Source organism: Fukomys damarensis, unplaced genomic scaffold (genome assembly GCF_012274545.1).
Source record: "Fukomys damarensis isolate Sample0158 unplaced genomic scaffold, DMR_v1.0_HiC HiC_scaffold_23, whole genome shotgun sequence".
NCBI lineage: Eukaryota > Metazoa > Chordata > Mammalia > Rodentia > Bathyergidae > Fukomys > Fukomys damarensis.
The window spans coordinates 17980785-18000260 of NW_022900935.1; the positions used below are offsets into that span (position 1 = coordinate 17980785).

The 19476-nt window shown below is 49.8% G+C and overlaps 1 protein-coding gene across 7 annotated transcripts in view; it reads right to left on the reverse strand.

The window, feature by feature from the left end:
• Positions 1-19476, reverse strand: part of Oprd1 (opioid receptor delta 1) — a 37916-nt gene that overhangs the window by 740 nt on the left and 17700 nt on the right. For 4 of the 7 annotated variants that reach the window (XM_010632109.2, XM_010632132.2, XM_010632127.3 and 1 more), the window contains exons 2-3: positions 7813-8162; positions 3455-4669 (exon numbers count right to left, since the gene is read on the reverse strand). In XM_010632109.2, the coding sequence (XP_010630411.1) occupies positions 4128-4669; positions 7813-8152 (882 nt within the window). In that variant the 5' untranslated portion in view covers positions 8153-8162 and the 3' untranslated portion in view covers positions 3455-4127. The other 3 variants (XM_010632118.2, XM_033767550.1, XM_019208746.2) reach the window with 3 other exon arrangements.

Here is a 19476-nt window from a genome sequence, read left to right on the forward strand (position 1 = left end):
AGTCTCAACTATAGTGAGACCCTGTCTCAAAAAACAAACAAACAAACAAACAAACAAAAAACAGAAGCTCAGAGAGGGCAAATTCCCTTGCCCAATTCATGTAGCCATTTAGCTTCTGAGTTGCGATCTGAAGCGGCTGGGGGTTTGCGGGGTTCCCAAGCTATGCAGGAGACTGAAGTTGAGGGCTCTGGTTGGCTCCCATCAGCCTCCTGTCCTCCCCGCCCCCACCCTCTCATGACACTTGACATCCTCCATCACTCCGCCCCCCTCCTCCAGTTTCCATGGCAGCATATTCTCCCCGTCCTCCTCCTGCTTCCCCAGTGGCTTCTCACTCTGCACAGGCTCCTGTACCTAGGAAGCAAGGGAGGGACCCCCAGGCTGGGTCCCCAGGCTCCTCTTTCCTGCTGCTCCTGAAAGCCCACCCACTTTCCCTGTGGGTCTCTAGCTCTTAGTAACAGTTACTCACTGTGTGCTAACAGCACCCTTAGGTAACTGGCCCTAAAGCTACACACACATTACCTCATGTAACCTGCACCACTGCCCGTGAAGGAAGTTCATGCTACAGAAGAGGACACAGAGGCTCAGGCAGGGTAAGTCAAGATTTGATGCTGGCCTCACCTGCTACTTCCAGGACAGGAAACTGTAGGACATTTTTAAAGCAGGGGCAAAAACTTCCCTCCCACTCCTAAAGAAAGAGAAATGGAAATTTTGGAGAAAAGAGCCCTACTCCACAATTTTCAGAACCTGGTGATGATCTAGAATTACACTGTCAACTTGGAGCATTAAAAATGCATCATGCACAGCACATTTTGAAATGAGAAGATTTGGAGAGCTTGGAGAGGAACAAAAGTTCATGAAAATTTGCCCTTTTCCTTCAGATTGCTCCATTTTGCCTTAAGTCTTCCAAAACCTCACCCTAGAGTTCCAGCTACTAAAGTCTTCCCACTTGAATGATGCCTGGGATTTACTGCAAACTCAGACCTTGGAATTTTCCCTGGAATTCCACTGACCCAGGTTCTGCCACTACTCACAGGCTCTGTGAGCCCAGGGGCTCAACTTCTCTGAGCCTCCTCAGCTTTCTTGTATAGAGTGGGGGTACCATTACGTCCCCACTTGGCTGCCCTGAGGATCCACTAGGGTAACACACACAGCACCCCTGGCACCGTGCCTGGCACAAAAAAGTGCTCAGTTAAGTCCTGTGATTCTGTTGCACAGAATTTCTTGGATATGCCAGGCACTTGAACATCTCATGCTTTCACATACACTGTTCCTTCACCTTGGTGGCAAACTTGTATTCATCCTTTAAGGCCCCCTGACCTGTTTCCACCTCTCGTGGAATTGCTACACATGTGTTTTCAATAAAAAGATACAAAAGGCACTTCCTATGACATACTCCCTAGGCTCTTTGTCCCTGAGCTCATCACACTGGGATGCAATCATCCATCTATCCCCTGGCTTGAGCCTTCTGAGGGCAAAGCCATATGGGCCAGGCTGGCAAGAAGTAGATTTCAATACAAAATTGCATTACCTTAAATGTACTCGGTCTGGATCCGGCCCCTGATGACTCCAGGACAAACTCATATATCTTCTATCAGGGGCAAAAAGCAACCAGATCTGTTAGACTAACAGGAGGTGGCAGTTAGTGGACTTCAAGTGGCTTGGAGACAGGCCTGTGGCATGCGTGTGTGTCGTCTGTCATGTGTGTGTGATGACATAGTCCTTGCAAGAAGAATAAAGAGCCTTACCCCCACTTACTTCAAGAGTCTTCTCAGGCCAGGGATTTAGCTCTGTGGTGCTAAACCTGCCTTGCAAGCACAACAACCCAAATTCAATCCCCAGTACAAAAAAAAAAAAAAAAAACTAAAGATTTAGCTCAGCGGCATCGTACCTGCCTGGCAAGCACAAGGTCCTGAGTTTGATCCCCAGTTTGGGGAAAAAAGTCTTCTCCAGCTCCTAAATCGTTCCCTTGCTCTGGCATCTCCCCAGAGCATCAGCAGGAAGAGTCCCAAATGTCAAGGCATGTCCAGGATGTCCCCGGCCTTGCTGACTACACCTCCAAACAGAAGTCTCTATGGTCGCAGGGCCCATCTGGGTGGTGACCGTTGAGCTACGAGTGGCCCGAGATTCCAGGTCATGGTAGCGTGGGGGCTGGGTCTGAGTGGCAGTCACTGCCCCTCATCCCAGGTCTCAGGGGAGCCACTTCCTAGAAGAAAATCCTCAGGTCCAGGGTTTCAGGGGACCTCGCCCTGAGATGAGGGCTGTGCTTTACTCACTGAAGGGACCCTTACTCCTTAAATGTGCACAAAGCCCACCTTGGTGCCCCCACCCCCAACTAGTTCAGTTCTTGCTGGAGTGACAGCCTCTCAGCTTTTGTTCCCAAAAAATGGCTGTCAAAGGGAAAAGAGGTATATTGTTTCTTTTCTTTTTTGGTTTGAGACAAAGGCGTCATTTTCTTCCCATCTGTCCCAAAAAAGGAAGAAAATTAAATTTGTTTTTACAAGGATGTCAGCGCTTGCTTCAATAGGGAGTCAGGGGTGCCTCGCTGATGCAGGGTGGGGGAAGGGTGGGCAGCGGAAGTGTGGGAGGCCCAGGGGACAAGGACAGACTCTGACACTGAGGGAAGCAAAGGTCTGGGGTGCCTGACAGGCACTTCTATGCCTGGCTTTGGGTGAACCCTGGAACTCAGCAGCCTGAAGAAGAAGCTGGGTGGGCTGGAGACGGTGGGGGAGCGGAGGGCAATTGGAGAGCAGAGCACACGCTGTCTTCTTCCCTTGGTTCCCTCAAAATCAGGCCCCAAGTGGGCATTTCCAGTTTGTCAGAGGCACTGACACCAGATGCATGGGTCACAGACAGATGCTGGGAGAAGAGGAGAGAATTCTGAAGTTCTTATCAAGGGTCTGGAAATCTGCAGGGGGTGTCTTGGTGCACCCCCACACACACTTCACTCGCATGCTCTAAATGGGCGATCCTCTGTCTGCGCTCTGGTACTCAGCCACAGACACCAGGGCCCTGGGGACTCCCTACAAGAGTCCCTACTCAGGCCTGAGGACCTAACCTCAAAGCAGAAGCCTGGCTCCACGCCTTAGCCCACTACCACCACCTCCACCACCATCACCCCACCCCCGGCACAAAGGCCCAGCTCCAGGTTTGAAGCCCCGGGACCTTCTTATTCCTTTCTAAGCCTCAAATACTTGGTTCTGAGGACCCTATTTCAACTGAGGGCCGCTGGCCCTGCTCCACTGTCCTGTCCCAAGATCTACTGGATACTGCTGTGGACTCTGCTTCCAGTCTTAGGCATCGCTGCCCGTTCAAAAGAAATAAGGGACCGTTCAAGTGAAAAGTTATGCTGTTGGGGCTGGGGATTTAGCTCAGTGGTTCCGCCGCCTACTACGAAAGTGTAAAAGTGTAAGGTCCCGAGTTCAATCCCCAGTACCAAAAAGAAAATGAAAGAAGAAAAGTTATGTTGTTTATCCCTTTTCTTCTCTGTTTCTTTTGTATTCTCTATTTATAAAGATGTCAAATTGGACCTAGACCTCGGTGAGTCCCCACCTGCTGCTAGAACTCGAGGCTGGGACTCTGCCAAACACGAGGCCCCACCTCCTGCACACAGGCTCTCTGAGTTACAGCAAGCCTGCTTTGTCCTGCCTCTCTGCCTCTCCGGGAAGGGGATCCTCTCCACCACATTCAGCCTTGCAACTCAACTTTCAAGCCACCATCCACCATTGCTCTTTCTCGGTCCTAGGGGCAGAATCGTCAGGTTCTAGAGCAGATCTTGATGCCTCAAATCCCCCGGGGGCTTAGAACTCAAGGCTGCCCCAAGGTTGAGACTCTGCCCACTGCACAGGTCTGTTAGCAGGCCCGGTTCCAGTGCTGCAGGTCCCACACTCCTGCAATCACTAGCTGCCTCCGCCCAGCCTGAGACCTGGATCAGGTACCTGTCCCTCACTGGCTCCAGAGGCCACCCCACTGCACAGGCCCCATCTCGCGGCCACTTACCCAGTCCCAAGTCCCCAGGCACCAATCCAGCGGCCCAAGCCTCCACACCCTCTACTGCCCAGTCCCGGATCGTGGTTCCACCTCCCTGGGCCTCCATGGTTACCTCGGAGGGGTGCAGGGGAGAGGTGTGTTCAGGCCGCAGCGCCACCCCCCGGGCAGTCGGAGGGAGTGCAGGCAGTGACCCGCTCGCGGGCCGTGGCCTCGCGTGCGCGGCTGAAGCTGCCCGGCTCCCGGCGGCCGCAGGGCGAGCGGCAGAGCTGGCGGAAGCAGCGCTTGAAGTTCTCGTCCAGGAAGGCGTAGAGCACGGGGTTAAGGCTGCTGTTGGCATAGCCCAGGGCGATGCACAGGTGCAGCGCGGCCACAACGAGCGGGTCACGCCGGTCGATGTCCACCAGTGTCCAGACGATGACGAAGATGTGGATGGGCGCCCAGCACACCACAAAGGCGCCCACCACCACCAGGACCATGCGCGTGATGCGCCGCAGGCTTCGGTCCTTCTCCTTGGAGCCCGACAGGAGGCGCACACTGCGCAGGCGCAGCAGCATGAGGCCGTAGCACACGGTGATGATGAGGATGGGCACCACGAAGGCGAAGAGGAACACGCAGATCTTGGTCACTGTGTCCCAGTACCAGCTGGGGCTGGGGAACTGGAGCATGCACACCACTGCCCCGTCTGGGTCAGGGAGACAAGGAAAGAGGGGGTGAGAGGCCTGTACACTTGAGGCCCTGCCTGCTCGCCTCCCTGTCTTGGTGGGGTCAAGAGCCCACCATAGGGCCCGGAGATTTAGCTCAGTGGTTCCACCGCCTGGCTCGCAAGCACAAGGTCCTGAGTTCGATCTCCAGTACAAAAAAAAAGGAAGAAGAAGAAACAACCCAAGAAAGATTGGCCCTCATCTGAGAGGTCCCCTTTCTGTGTTCTCTCCTAGGCCCTTTATACGCTTCTACTACTATGCGTGGTAGTAATAAGTAAAAAATAATTTATCCCAACACGCTAAATGGAAGCACAAGCAGCCAGCATTTGGGTCATAACTCAAGACAGTCAGGTCGTAACTCGAGGGTCCACTATACATAGTGAGACCATGTCTCAAACAAAAAAAATGTGTGACTCAGGGTGGACTTGGTGGCACACACATCCTCTGGGAACTTGAGGCAGGAGGATCACAAATTTGAGCTCAGCTTGGGCAACTTAGTGACTTAGCAAGAACATGTTTTGTTTTTCCATATCAGGGACCAAACTCAGGACCTTGTACTTTCACGGAAGGCACAGTGCCACTGAGCTAAATCCTTGGCCTTAGCAAGAACCTGCTTTAAAATTTTTAAAAGGGCTGGGAATGTGCTAAGGTCCTGGATTCAATCCTGAGTAACAGGAAGGAGAAACAAACAAACATGATTCAACAGCAGATTCTGACCCTGTCTGCTGTGTACAGTGTGACACTGGCCAAACCACACCTTTTTCAATTCAAGCTTTAAAAAGGTGGAAGTAATAAGATATCCATCTCCCTTAGGACTAGGTGAGGATTAAATAGGCCTAGACACAGTAAGGCATTCAGCACAGCAAGGTTTAAAGGCACAGTGCACACACAGGAAGAGGAACAGAAACCTAGGGAAACCCAGCCAGGATTAAACTAGCCTCCCTGGAGGGAGGTGGGTATCAGCTAATGTCAAGAACTTTTTTAGCTGGGGGAGGTGGTGCATGCTGTAATCCCAACTAATTGGGAGGCTGACACAGAAGGATCCAAGTGCAAGTCTGACCTAGGCAACTTACCAAGACCCTGTCTCAAAATAATAAAAAGGACTGGAGATGTAGCTCAGTGGTAAAGCATCACAGGATTCAGTCCCCAGTACTGGGGGAGAAAACAAAGAATTTTCTGATGGACTTGAAGGGCATCCAGGAGAGAATGAGCTCCCTGTTCCTGGAATAAGGGGGCTGAACCAGCACCTTCCGGGATGTTGTGGGCTTCTGATGCAGGGCTGGGGCTGGCCCAGGGGAGTCCTGAGGTCTCCTGGAGCCACACAGTGGGCTTGGTGCCTAGAGTTATGAGAAGCAGCTGGGAATCCACAGACAAGATGGATTCCAGGACATCAGGCTGGCAGGACCCCAGGGATAGATGAGTCCAAAACCTTTGTTGTACAGATGGCAGAATCAGGCCCAGAGAGGAACAGCACTTGTTTAAGGTCACACAGGAAGCAGCATTCAGAACAACCAATATGTGCTGACAGCACGTGCTGGGGCAGTGTGTGTGTGTGTGTGTGTGTGTGTGTGTGTGTGTGAGAGAGAGAGAGAGAGGGAGAGAGAGAGAGAGAGAGAGAGAGTGTGAGAGTGGGTGGGGAGGGGGAGAAGGGAGGAACCCATCTGGTCTAGCCTCAGCAGGCTACAGTTACTGGCAGGGAAACTGAAGGCTGACAGTGAGGAATGGGCCCTGCTGCTGAGTCAAAACCAACTGTTCAGAGGCTGTACAAGGGACTCTACCCTTGTGAGGGTCAAACGTGATCAAGAAGCCTCCAGGGGCTAGGGATTTAGCTCAGTGGTTCTGCTGCTGCTTGCCTTGCAAGCACAAGGACCCGAGTTCGACCCCCAGTACCAAAAAGCAGAATCCTCCCATCAGGCCTGTCCCCTTCTCCTACCCACATCAGGCCACTGCAAACCTCTCCCCCAAAGGGCCAAAAAGAACAACAGATCTGAGGGCAGGAACCTCGAGTCATAAGGCAGGTTCTACCCAATGCCCACCTGTGTGATCTTGGTAAACTACATGGCCTCTCTGATTCTCAGTTTTCACACAACCAAACAGAGGTAGAAGTCCTTGCCTGTGTCTCCTACAGGCTTAATCATTTAGCAACTGCATTTACTGGGCCTTGGCAGTGAGCCAGGCCCTTTCCTAAGTGTTTTATAGAAGTTAATCAGCGCCTAATGTCTTTGGTGCTCTTCTAGACTACCTTGCCCACTTCTTTACTTCAAGGTGGGGCCATGTGACCAGTTATCACTTGGAAGGGATGGACCATAATATTTATGAGGAGGCTGGAGCTTTAGCTCAGCAGTGCAACCTCTTGCTTAGCATGAGCAACGCCCTGGGTTTGACCCCAGCACTGCAAAAAAAAAAAGAAGAAGAAGAAGAAGCAGTTGTGCAACCTCACACTTCCTCTCTAGGTTCATGCAGCCAGATACCAGCAGTGGAAGGTTCAGGGTCCCTTAGTCAGAACCTGGGTCCCTAAATGACTGCGCTGCTCTCACAATGGTTAGCGATATGCGTGACAAATAAACTTCCACCACATTAAGCTTCTGAGCTTTTTGGAGATTGTTACAGCTGCTAGAATAACAAATACAGATAGTCACTAAAATGACAATAGCTTTATTCCAAGGAAAAGTACCTTCTCTAGGCTTTGCTTCGGTTTTCAAAGCTGGGTAAAAGGAAGTTTGAGGTGGGACGGGAGACCCTTTGGCCTCCACAGGTCAGTGACCTCTTACCCCGACACCCCCACCCATCTCCCTGCAGGTCAGTCCTGGCCAGCCCCCCGCAGGGACCCAGGCCAGCGATTCACAGTCCCATCCTGTTTATTCCCTTTGACCAGTGACCCATCTGCCCACTGCCCACTCACTCTTTCACCTTCACATAGCCTCCCTGTCACATTCCCCACTCGCCAACCACTCCCACCCTGCTGGCTGACCTCCCACACTCCCAGGGGCGCTGCCTGCAGCTCACACCTGCAACAGGGAGCAGCTGCCTCCACTCACCCTGGGAAGTGCCCTGCAAACCTAGAGAGGCCCACATGCTGCCCCCTGCGGTCTGAGACCTGCGTACCACTCCCTCCCTCACTCACCCCGGGGGCGGGTCACAGCCATAACCATGATGGGGACACCAACACCTGAGGCCAGGACCCAGATGCAGATGTTAATCAGCTTGGCCTTGGCAGGTGTGCGGAAGTCCAGGGCCTTGACGGGGTGGCACACGGCGATGTAGCGGTCGACACTCATCATGGTGAGCGTGAAGATGCTGGTGAACATGTTGTAGTAGTCGATGGACAGCACAGCCTTGCAGAGCAGCTCCCCGAAGGGCCATGTCTGCAGCAGGTACTTGGCACTCTGGAAGGGCAGTGTGCTGGTGGCCAGCGCATCGGCCAAGGCCAGGTTGAAGATGTAGATGTTGGTCGCTGTCTTCATCTTAGTGTACCTTAGAAGGAAGTGCATGGGTAATTGTCCAGTTTCACAGATTTCAGTTTCCATGAAACACAGGGGGTGCCCAAAGCTACATGTAAGGTCGAGGGCAGGTCCTGAACCATCTAATTCAACCTCACTCCTCTACAACAGAGGTAGAAGGATTTCTCTGGTGGTGGGTGACTTTGGAAGAAGGTATTCTAGGAAAAACCGTATCGACTGAAAGTTACCAAGCAATTGGCTTTGAGAACAAACTGACTCCAGAGAAAACGAACTGGGGTTCTAAACCTGCCTCTCCTATATATTGGCTGCGTGACCCTGGGCTAGTAGCTTGAAGTCTCTGAGCATCAGCAAATTTAACTACATATAGAAAGAGGGCTAGTACTTGTATCAGCTCTCAACCATCAGTGATGGTTACAAAAATGTAATGAGCTAATGTAGAACTTAGCCCTGAAGCCCAGTGGTTGGTGAATGTGCAGAACAAGGGCTGTAGCTCAGTGGTAGTGCACTTACCTAGCATGGATGCTGCCCTGGGTTTGATCCCAGCACTGAAAAAGAAAAACCAAAACCCTGCAGGCCAGCATAACTGTTACTCTTCATCTGTGCAGAATGAAGCTAGGGGCTAGACCAGCCAACTTCTACTCTGACCTGGCCTTCTGGGATACGATCGGCCTACTCTAAAGAAGGGACGCTGCCTGGCAGACTAGCTAGGGCCGCGGACTCCTGGGGCAGACCAGGGCACCTGGTCCTTCCTTGGCCCACCCAGATATTCTAATCTCCCCAAAGCTTGGCTCCACCCTCTGGATGCCTCTTCCCACCCCCAGTGGGGTAGGGAAGGCAAGTTGCTGACAGTGTCATATATAAAACCCAGGGCAGGGGCCCAGGCATCAGGCAGAGAGGTGTACGACCAAACTTTCCCAGTGTGCCTCCTGCTCTATGCTGCACGCAGCCATCTACGCCACAGCTGGCCCTTGTCTGGCCAGCATTTACAGTCATGATTGCTTGTGCAACAGGGCCTGGGCTGGGCACTGGGTAGCTGGGGAGACTGCCCTGGGCCAGTGCACTTGTCACAGAAACACAGGTACACTGAGGCAGGGCTAAGGACTGATCTGAGAAACCCAGAGAAAGGCTGTACTACATGAGTGACTCTTCCCATTCCAAAATAGGAAAAGCCTTGGAAGACTGAGGGGAAGCAATTTATTGAGGTGGGGTGTGAAGGCTCCCTTCAAAATTTCCAGCAGAATGGGCCCAGGATTTAGCTCGGTGGTTCTGCCGCCTGCCTTGCAAGCACAAGAACCCAAGTTCGATCCTCGGTACAAAAAATTAATTAATTAATTAATTAATTAAAGGTGAAAATTTTCAGCAGAGCCTGTGAGAAATGCAGACTCCTGGGCCCAGATATGCTAAACTATAAATTATTAACCTCTGGAACTGGGCCCAGGAACCTCCATCTTTTTTTTTCTTTTTTGGTACCGGGAATAACTCAGGACCTTGTGCTTGCCAGGCAAGCACTGGTGCCACTGAGCTAAACCTGGGGCCCAGGAATCTCTACCTTTTTTTTTTTTTTTTTTTTTTGGTACCGGGGATTGAACTCAGGTCCTTGCGCTTGCAAGGCCACCAAACTGCTGAGCTAAATCCCTGGCCCAGGAATCTCTACCTTTAACAAGCACACCTCCACTCCAAGTAATTCTTACAAACTCCAGAGGGTGGAGAACCACTGTACAGACTGAAGCCCATGCTGGGGAGAGATAGGGAAACTGAAGCCCAGAGAGACAGCACAACCCATCCAAGGTCACACAGCAAAATTGCAAAGCCAAGGCAAGAACTTGGCCCTTCTGACTCCCTGTGTATTCTCTCCACTCTACCCCAAGGTGATATCACACAGTTTGCCTCTTTGCTCCCTTTGGTGCCACCCACGATGAGGGTACAGTACAGTACTTAATATTTTTTCCTTTTGGTACCGGGAATCGAACTTGGGTCTTTGCGCTTGCGAGCCAGGCAGCTGAACCACTGAGCTAAATCCCCGGCCCCAGTACTTAATATTTTTGAAAGACCGAACAATCTCACATCTGCTAAAGCTGTTTCTTCAAGAAGTGATGGGGCTTTTTGTGGTTTAAAATAAATGGACTCACTCATTGTCCTCCATAGCCTGCATCTGTCCCACTCCCTCCCAAAATAGCTGCTATTTGCTCTGGGGCCGGAGAAGCAAAAAGTTTCACTCAGAGACAGCAGAATCTTGAGTGTCGGGAAGTCTGTCTTGGGCGTGCAGATCCCAGCTGCGTAGGAGGCAGTCTCAAGCTCACAGCTGACTCCTCTAATTTCTCTGCTTTTACGCAGAACAATTCGAGGTTGTTCTCTGCCCGCTATTTTGATTTGTGAACGATCCTTCCATTCCCAGAGGGGGCTGGGGCACGGGGAGTTGGAGCTGAAACTTCCGGGGCGAGGCCATGTGGGGCGCAGCGGCTCCGCAGCTCAGCGCAGTCTGCCAGCCAGAGCCCCAGACCCCTCTCCTCTCCGGCCTCCCTCTCTCTGGTCCCCACAACCGTGACCTGTCCTGGTTCGACCCCCTTCTCCAGCCTCAAGACAGTCCTTCCACAGTACCACCCCACAGTACCTCTGTTCCCACAAACTGGCCCCGGCCACCTCTGGGGCCCCAGCTCGCCACACCTGCCCCACCCCACCCTAGCTCGAGGCCTCCAGACTTACTGTACCCCTACCTGGCACCATCTCTTATCTACTTCACTTCCTTCAGGATTCTTCAAACGTTCCCTCCTCAGAGATGCCCTCCCCTGCCACCCTAGCTACAGCCCGCCTCTCCCCACCAGGGCTCTCTGGCCCATTCTGGTACTTCACTTTGTGTGTGTGTGGGGGGGGGGTGACAGTGGTACTGGAGATGGAACCCAAAGCCTCACACACGTTAGGCAAGCACTATATCACTGAGCTATATCCTCAGATCTTTTTCTTTTCTTATACTTTGAGACAGGGTCTTGCTAAGTTACCCAGGCTGGCCTTGAGCTTGAGACTCTCCTGCCTCAGCCTCCCAAGCAGCTGGGATTACAGGCCTGTGCCACCATACCTGGCTGCTTCACTTTTCTTTATAGCACAAAGCACCACCTCACACTATCACTGAAACATTCATCTTCTTTTATGTCCATTAGCTCTTTCACCCAAAGAAGCTCTCTGAAGGTAGGTGACTCAGTCTCTTTTGTTCCCTGCCAGTACTAGTGCAAACAGCAGGCTCCTGCAGACATCTGTCATAGAGAGGTCTTATTCCAGGGTTCTTCAGCTCTCACCAGGACTGGGGCAGCAACCTCTCTCCCAGGTTCATTACCCGTGAGAGTCGGGAGCTCACTCCGAAAGGCCGATCTGCTCAGGACACTAGCCTTCTGTGGCTCTCACTGCCATCAGACCAGCACCCCGTCTGCATACCTTTCTTTCCTACAGCACCTTCCCACAGCCCGACCCGTAGTTCCTCGGACATTCTATCCAGCGTACCCTCCCTCCTGACACACAGAGTCAGCCACTGTGACGGTTTGGTGGGGACCCCAGCTACATATATGAAAGCAGATTTTTAGAGAATTTCTTTTCTGCCAGTGTAATGCAGAATGCAAAAAGCCATCAAGTACTAATAAAAACAGTCACCCCTCTGCCCACTTTTCCTCTCTGCTCTGCCCAGCTCCCGGAGGCAACTGTGGTTAATGTTTTTAACTAGTCATCTGGAGTAATTATCTCCATAATTCTAAAGCATGTGTTTAAATGGCTATTTCTTGACGTCCCAATTTCAGGTAGTATTTGCTGAAGTTTGTATGTGGTTAACTAAAGCTATGCACCAGCAGCAGCAGTAAATAATCCCAAAGTCTCAGGGGCTTAGCACATTAAAGGTTTATTTCTCACTCTGGCAGAATCCATTCAGCACGGCCAGGATCTCATATCCCAGGCTGCTACACTTGTGTGGCTCAGTTATCTTAACCCATGGCCTCCATGACCGCCACAGAGGGAGGAGCAGGTCCAGCGGCAGTACGTCACTTCCCCTGAAGCCAAATGGCCTGATGTTGTCATACTGCCCTGTCTGCCTGCATGGGCTGAGAAGTACGGTCCTGTGTGCCCAGCAGCAGGGAGACCCAAATATTAGTGAACACCAGTAACGCCGGTTCCCTAGTGTGCTAGGTTTCGCACCATCCTTCTCTTTCCCTCCATTCTTCTAACACAGTTTTTCCCCCCATAATTTTTAACTAAACTTGTGAGAAAACTATAACTTGCGATTCAGGGTTAGCCAAGCGTTCTGGCTTGTTTGCGGTCCCAGCTACTTAGGAGACTAGGGCAGGAGGATCACCTAAGCCCAGGAGTTAGGCCCCATCTTAAATTTTTTTTAAAAAAAGATGAGATTTACATTTCTCCCTCTTCCTCTCCTCCATCACGGTCTTTTTGTGTGACTCCAGGTTGGTCTCAAACTCACAGCCTCAAGCAATCCTCCTGCCTCAGCCTCCCAAGCACCTAAGACTATAGGTACCACCATGCCCAGCTCTTTCTTTCTCAACCTCTCTCTTCCTTTTCTGGGTTTACAGTCTTATGATTTTGTAGCTATTTCTATTCATGAGCCATGGAGTGTAATAACATTTCCGTTTGCCGTTTTCATTTGCTTATTTCTATGTACATATTGCTAAATCTCTTCAAATGCACCAACAGACCTGTAAAATGCCATTTCCATGCAGTCACATAATCTATCCATTGCTTTTGCTTTCCTAGTCATACACCTCCTAGACCCTTCCTCCTCTTTCCACCTGAGACAGATTGCTATTTAGACTAGCTGTACACTTATCTATGTTAGAGCACCTGCTTCTTGCCTTGAAAGTCTCCCTCTAACTTGGTTTATGCCCTAGACAACCTCTAGTCACTTTCTCAGAAGGGGTACATAGGAAGCAAAATTTTTGCTCCTTTGCATATCTGAAAATATCTTTATTCTATCTTCACTTCAGAGTGTATGGGCTAGTAGGTGGAAATAATTTTCCATCAGAATTTCATGGCTTCCTCGCTTCTTGGATTGCAGTGCTGACACTGCAGTATCTGAAATCATTTTGATTCCTCATGATTTGTATGTAATCTGTCCTCTCCACCCCCAAAACTTTAAGGATCTTCTCTCTACCCTTAGTAGTCAGACATTTCGTGATCACGTGCATCAGGGGTGACTCTTTTTTATCTTGGGCTTTCTCGGTGTGACAATTCATGTCCCTTAACTATCAAATGTTTTTTTTCTTCTTGTGTTTGTCTTTTGAGACAGGGTCTCTCCAGGTAGGTCAGGCTAGCCTTGAACTCACTGTATAGCCCAGGATGGCCTTGAACTCATAGCGATCCTCCTCCCTTGGGCTCCCAAGTGCTGGAATTACAGGCCTGTGCCACCACACCTGGCTTCACATCATTTCTTTAATAATTTCTTCCCCTTGGCTTTTCCTGGGATCCCTGGAAAATCTGTTAGTCAGATATTAGGCCTCCAGGATCGAGCCTTTAATTTTCTTATATTGTCTTTTTGTTACAGCCTCTGGGACATTTCCTTTTCATTATCTCTCATCTCTTCTATTGACTTTTAAAAAATTATTTTGACTCTTGTGTTTTATTTTCCCACTGCCTTTTCTTCTCCCATTATTGCTTTTTTATAAAGTGTTTTATAGGATACTATTTCATGGACACAATATCTGCTCTTAACTCTCTGAGGACACTAATCACTTTCATTTTTTGTTTCCTTCTGCTCTCTGCACTGTCTACTTGCTTCGAACATATTGGCTTATCTGTCTGCTCCAGCCCCCTTTATCCTGGAGACTCCCTTCAAATGCATGGTGAGAGGTCGCTGAAGGGGTGAAGCTCTAAATATCTACCTGGAATTGTGTGGGAGTGAGTGTGGGCCCTGCCCCAGCTGGTGACCTCACTATAGAGGGACTGAGGGATGATCTGGCGTTGACCCTGGGGTCATACCAGCTCCTGGGCCTCTCTTCTCCTGCATGGGCTCCACCATCCTGGTGCCAGGATTCTGGGTACAGAGTTGAGGAAGGGGCCTCCAGTGCACCCCCATGTGAGCTCAGAACCTTGCACTTGCCACTGAGCTACACCCCCACCCAACTGTCCCATATTTTATATTTGATATTTCACTCTCACCCTTTCTGTATCTGCTGGCCCTGACTCCAGAGCTCCTCCAGCCTCACGGACAATCAACCTCCTGCCCTTGCTTTCAGTTCCACACTTTGCCCCTGCTCAGCTTGTCACTCCCCTGCCAATCACTTCTCATCTTCCAAGATATGTGGTGGTACCTCTTGGAGGAAGTCAACTGAGGCAGGAGAAAGGAAGAGATTTTCCAAGACAAGATGAATAGTAACAAGCGGACATGGCTTTTAACACGACAACACCTGACAACCACTTTACTGTGCTGCCCTCTGGACTGGTTTCCTCTCTCCCTCCCTAACTTCCTTTCCCCACCTTCATAGTGAAATGGTGTGAACTCATTATTAATGAGCTCTGTCCACTTATTGAACAGGTTTTAACTGAGCACCTGACGTGTACCAGGCCCTGAGTAAGGGACAGAAACGTGATGGCAACAGTCTGACCTCTTAGGGTTTATGGCCTGGGGGAGACACTGTCCAAACTGCTGCACTAATTCATATCAAGTTGCTCACTATTGTTTGTTTTTGTGACAGGGTCTGACTAAGTCGCTAAATTATCCAGGTTGGGCTCAAGCTTGTGATCTTCCTGCTGGAATTACAGGCCTGCCTGTACCTGCAGGCCCAGTTGTTTTGTTTTGAGAACAGGGTCTTGCTAAGTCACAAAGGGTCCCAGGCTGAGAGTTGCTCATTATTACTATGCTGCTATGATAGATGAGAACTATGACTCAGTAATAAAAATGCAAACAACTCGATTAAAAAATGAGCAAAGGGCCGGGGATTTAGCTCAGTGGTGCCACCGCCTACCTTGTAAGCGCAAGGACCCAAGTTCAATCCCTGGTACCAAAAAAAAAAAAAAAAGACAAATACAGTATAATTCTACTTATAGCAAGTACCTAGAGGACTCAAATTCATAGAGGCAGAGAGAATGGTGGTTGCCACAGGCTGGAGAAGGGGAGAATGAGGAGTTTTGGTTTGGGAAGACGAAAAAAGCTCTGGAGACAGATGGCACTGCGTGCACAACACATGAATGTACCTGTTGCCTATGATATAAAAGTGGTTAAAGAGCTGTGTTAGCTTAGTGTTTGTTTTTGAGATGAGGTCTTGCTGTGTAGCCCCAGTGGCCTCATATTCTTGAGCTCAAGTATTTCTCCTGCCTCAGCCTCCCAAATAGCTGGAACTACAGATGTGAGCCACCATGTACAGCAAAAAATGGTATTTTATATGTTGTATTGTAGCAGAGCCTCTCCCAGAAAAATGCACTGAGGGCCTTCTCAAAACACAAAGGCAATTTGACACAGTTAGTTCCTAGATATGCGTATGTAACTCTAGTAGGGCTCTAACATAGATTGTACAACATAGATTGTACCCATTCAGGCTCTAATATGTTAGTGGGTTACCATTTAAGAGAGACGAAGACACAAAACTTGTATAAAAGGCGAACTGTGCCATGATCGGGCCTCAACCTTTTGGGTTTTAGCCCACTGAGCCCATCCCAGCATTAATAAAGTTGCTTCCTGGAAAAATAAACCTTCATGTCTGGGCTCTCTGTGTGAAAATCCTGCTACATTTCTTGGGGGCTTATCCAGGATTCAGAGACAGTGCATTCCCACCTCCTTTGTCACTGGGGTGTGAACTTCAGAGCACTGGGAGAAGCAACCTTGCCTGGCACCAGCAGTCCATTTGATCCACAGGAGAGAACAGCCCCTCCCAGTGTACCTGGGCAAGGACCCTGGATGCACAATGGAACCTGGTGAGGCCCAGAAAGCAGTTCGGGGATGCCACCCAGCTGCTTAGTAACAACCCAGGTTTATGCAGGTAGACATGGCCCTAAAAAGCAAAAGGAGGCCTAACTGCCTCCCAGAGTAGAGTTGCCCAAGTAGTTCCACAAGGAATAAAAGCACAATTCTAAGGGGCTGAGCACTGGGCAGCGGGCTGGAGTTGTTGTGTGACTGTGTGTAACTGTGACAGATGGTAAATCAGCTTCGACCTGACCAAAGGGCCCAAAAAGAGGCAATGGTGACCAGGCAACTCTGTGCATGAACCAAGGTAAGAAAAGTCACAGGGAAGACTAAATATTGCTTTGGTAGTCAGGTTATCCTGTCCCTGTCCCAGGACAACCTCAGCTGAGGTTCAGATGATCCAGGTTGAGATCAGCTGAGACCAGCAACCTTAGTAAGGTCGAGATGATTTCAAGTGAAATTTAAAGTAACTGACAGCAAGATATCTTCGCATATGCCGGGGATTGAGCCTCAAGCTTTGGGGGAAAGACAAAAATAAATGTGCCTCCTAGTCAAGACAGGTTAAGAAATCAAGGTGCTCAGGGAACAAAATACCCTGATTGTCCCCTTAGACTGATATTAAGGACTTAGGATGACCACCTATGGACAAAAAATAAAACAAAACAAAAGCTCTGATGATAAAATATTGTTTCACTTGGCCACAAAACACCATCCTTACCCCATCCATCTTCTGGCCAAAGTTTGAAGCAGATGAGAACTGCGTATACTAATTACTAACTAAATTTGTTTATGATAAATACCAGGGTCTCAAGAAGCGATAGATCATGCCCTGTGCTGGGAAAAAGGAGCAACTGTCCTCTTTCCCCTAAAAACTCAGGGGTTTAAAAAGAAACAAAAAGGTTCATCTCCAGTCCCCTCCTCTACATGAGACCCTCTAGAGTCCCTACCCCCAACCTATCATCCCCAACCTCCTGAACTGGCGGCTCCAACTCAACAGGAGCTGGTGCCAGTGGAGGGGGATCCAGTCCCTGGTGTGGTAGCTGAAGCCACACAAGGAAAAAAAAGATCAACTTTATCCTGGGTTCAAAAATATTAAAAGGCACCAATAAGATGTTCAGAATCTTCTTCCCCAAAGACTGAAGAGGACCCAACCCAGGGAGTGAGGACAGGAAAGCTCTAGCTGAGCAGCTATTGCTCAGAAATGCTTTTAGGAAGCCCTTCACTTTTTTTTCTAATTCAAAAGCCCCAGTAGCTCATTTTGAATTACGCAGCTGCTGGGGAACTCGCTCTTGGCCATCTATCTCAGCTCTCTTCCTTTAGTTTACACACCAGATAGCCAAGCATGTTCATTTCTGAGCCCTAAATCCCTGCCATAGCGTGTCAAAGCGGTCCCAGGGCAGGAGGATCAGCTCTATCTCTTCATTTTCCCCCTCTTTGACGGAGACTGTGTGTGTTGTGTGAGTGAAGTGCCTCCCTAGACTTGGGCTGCACAGCCAGAGCCACATTCGATCCACACACATCCCCAGGTCTCTACACAGCCAGGCTTTTCTGCTGAATATCTCAAGCAGATTCACAAGCAGCATCATAAGGATTTTCTTCCCCGCAAACCCAGAGCTGTGGGTCAGAGTGGCTGACACCCAGGGACCAGAGCCAGGTAAATTCTTTCCCTCCTTTGGACAAGGCATCAATGGGACTGGCTGGTTTGCAAGCTTGGATAAGTTGTTCATTTTCTTTCAGAAATATTCCAAGTGACTTTTCTCTTGTTGCCAGCGCTATGCCAAAAACAGTGAACACAGGATCTCATATACTCCTCGCTGCAACCCTGAATGTGAAATACCATCCTCCTGCTACAGATGAACTAAGAAGATGCCTCACTCAAAAAAAAAAAAAAAAAAAAAAAAAAAAAGCTAGAATGTAATCCCAGTTACTTGGGAGGCATGAACAGGAGGGTCCCAAATTACAGCCCAGCCTGGGCAACTTAATGACTTAGAAAGATCCTGTCTCAAAATAAAAAATAAAAAGAGACTGGAGATGTAGCTCAGTGCAAAGGCCCTGCACTCAATCCCTAGTACTGAGAAAGGAGAAAAGAAAAGGGTACACACACACACACACACACACACACACACAGAGCTAGGAAGGGATAGGGACAGGATCAAATCTCAGATCTATCTGGTTTCCACAGTGCAAGCTCATAATCACTTGGATCACTGGTGAGGCAGGGGCCCAGGCTTGGGGGTGGGGTGCCGAGGTGGGGCTGCCATGCAGCATCCTGCTGTTCCTCACACATTCTTCCACCCTGCAGTGGTCCTGGGATTTGGAGACAGTCTGCTCACACAGCCCAGGCAGGCCAGGGAGACAGACTTCTAAACATCAGGATGGCACAGGCACTGAGATGGCACCAGAGGGGCAAGAAAGAGAGGTCAACTCGGGACAAAACGTCACCTCTGCCCAGGACTGAAGGGCAGTAACTATGTCGGGGCTTTCTCGGGCATGATTTATGTACTTCTTACACTGTTGTGTTGTGTTTTTAAATAGCTAATAGACATTTGTTGGACACTCACTGTGTGCCTGGCACTGGGATATGCATTTTGCATTATTTAATCCTTGCAGCACCCCACAGGGCAGAGAGCATTTAATAGCCCCAATTTATAGAGAACAGTAAAAGGATTTGCCTGGAGCTGCAGAATCAGAAAGAGGTGGAGATTCAGACCCAGTGCTCTTCACCCAAACCCAGCACTTGCCTCTTGACTTCCCTCACAACCTCTCTTCGGAGGGCTCAAGTTGCTCTGCATGTCCCTCAATTAAAATCAGCTCCCCAAGGGCAGGGATGGCCCTCATCTTATTCACCATCAGCCTAGAAGACTCTACCTTGTCTGGCACAGAGCAGGTGCTCAAAACACATCCTGTGACATGAACTCGTGTTAACGGATCTTCCACACTGGGCAGGACGACTTCAGATACTTGGGGCCCCAGCGTCAGCACAAGGCCAGGCACAGAGGACACAGCATTCACCAACAGATCCCAAGTGAAGGGGTTAAGGTGCCCTGATCCTTGAAGAGCTCAAATCAGGACATCTCTTCCTGCCTCCCTTCCCTCCCCACACCAGACCAACCTGGGTCCCCTGAAGGAGGCCTGGGCCTGACCCGGTTTGCCCTGAGCATGAAGTGACTGAACTCTGCAGGCAGTGAGAGGAAACATTCCCCCAAATCACTTATCCAAGGGAGCTAATTCGTTTTTAACTACACTGAAGAGTCTTTCTTTTTTCATTTATGCATAACAGCTGATGGAACCAAAGTAGAGGCAATCGACCTAATATCGAAAACAACAACAACAACATAAACACTCAGTCTGATCGGCCTTGTTGCACCTCAGGATCCAAACAGAACAAAACGGCTTCAGCCTGGATCAAAACTCATTTAGTTCTCAACCGAATCCAATGTGG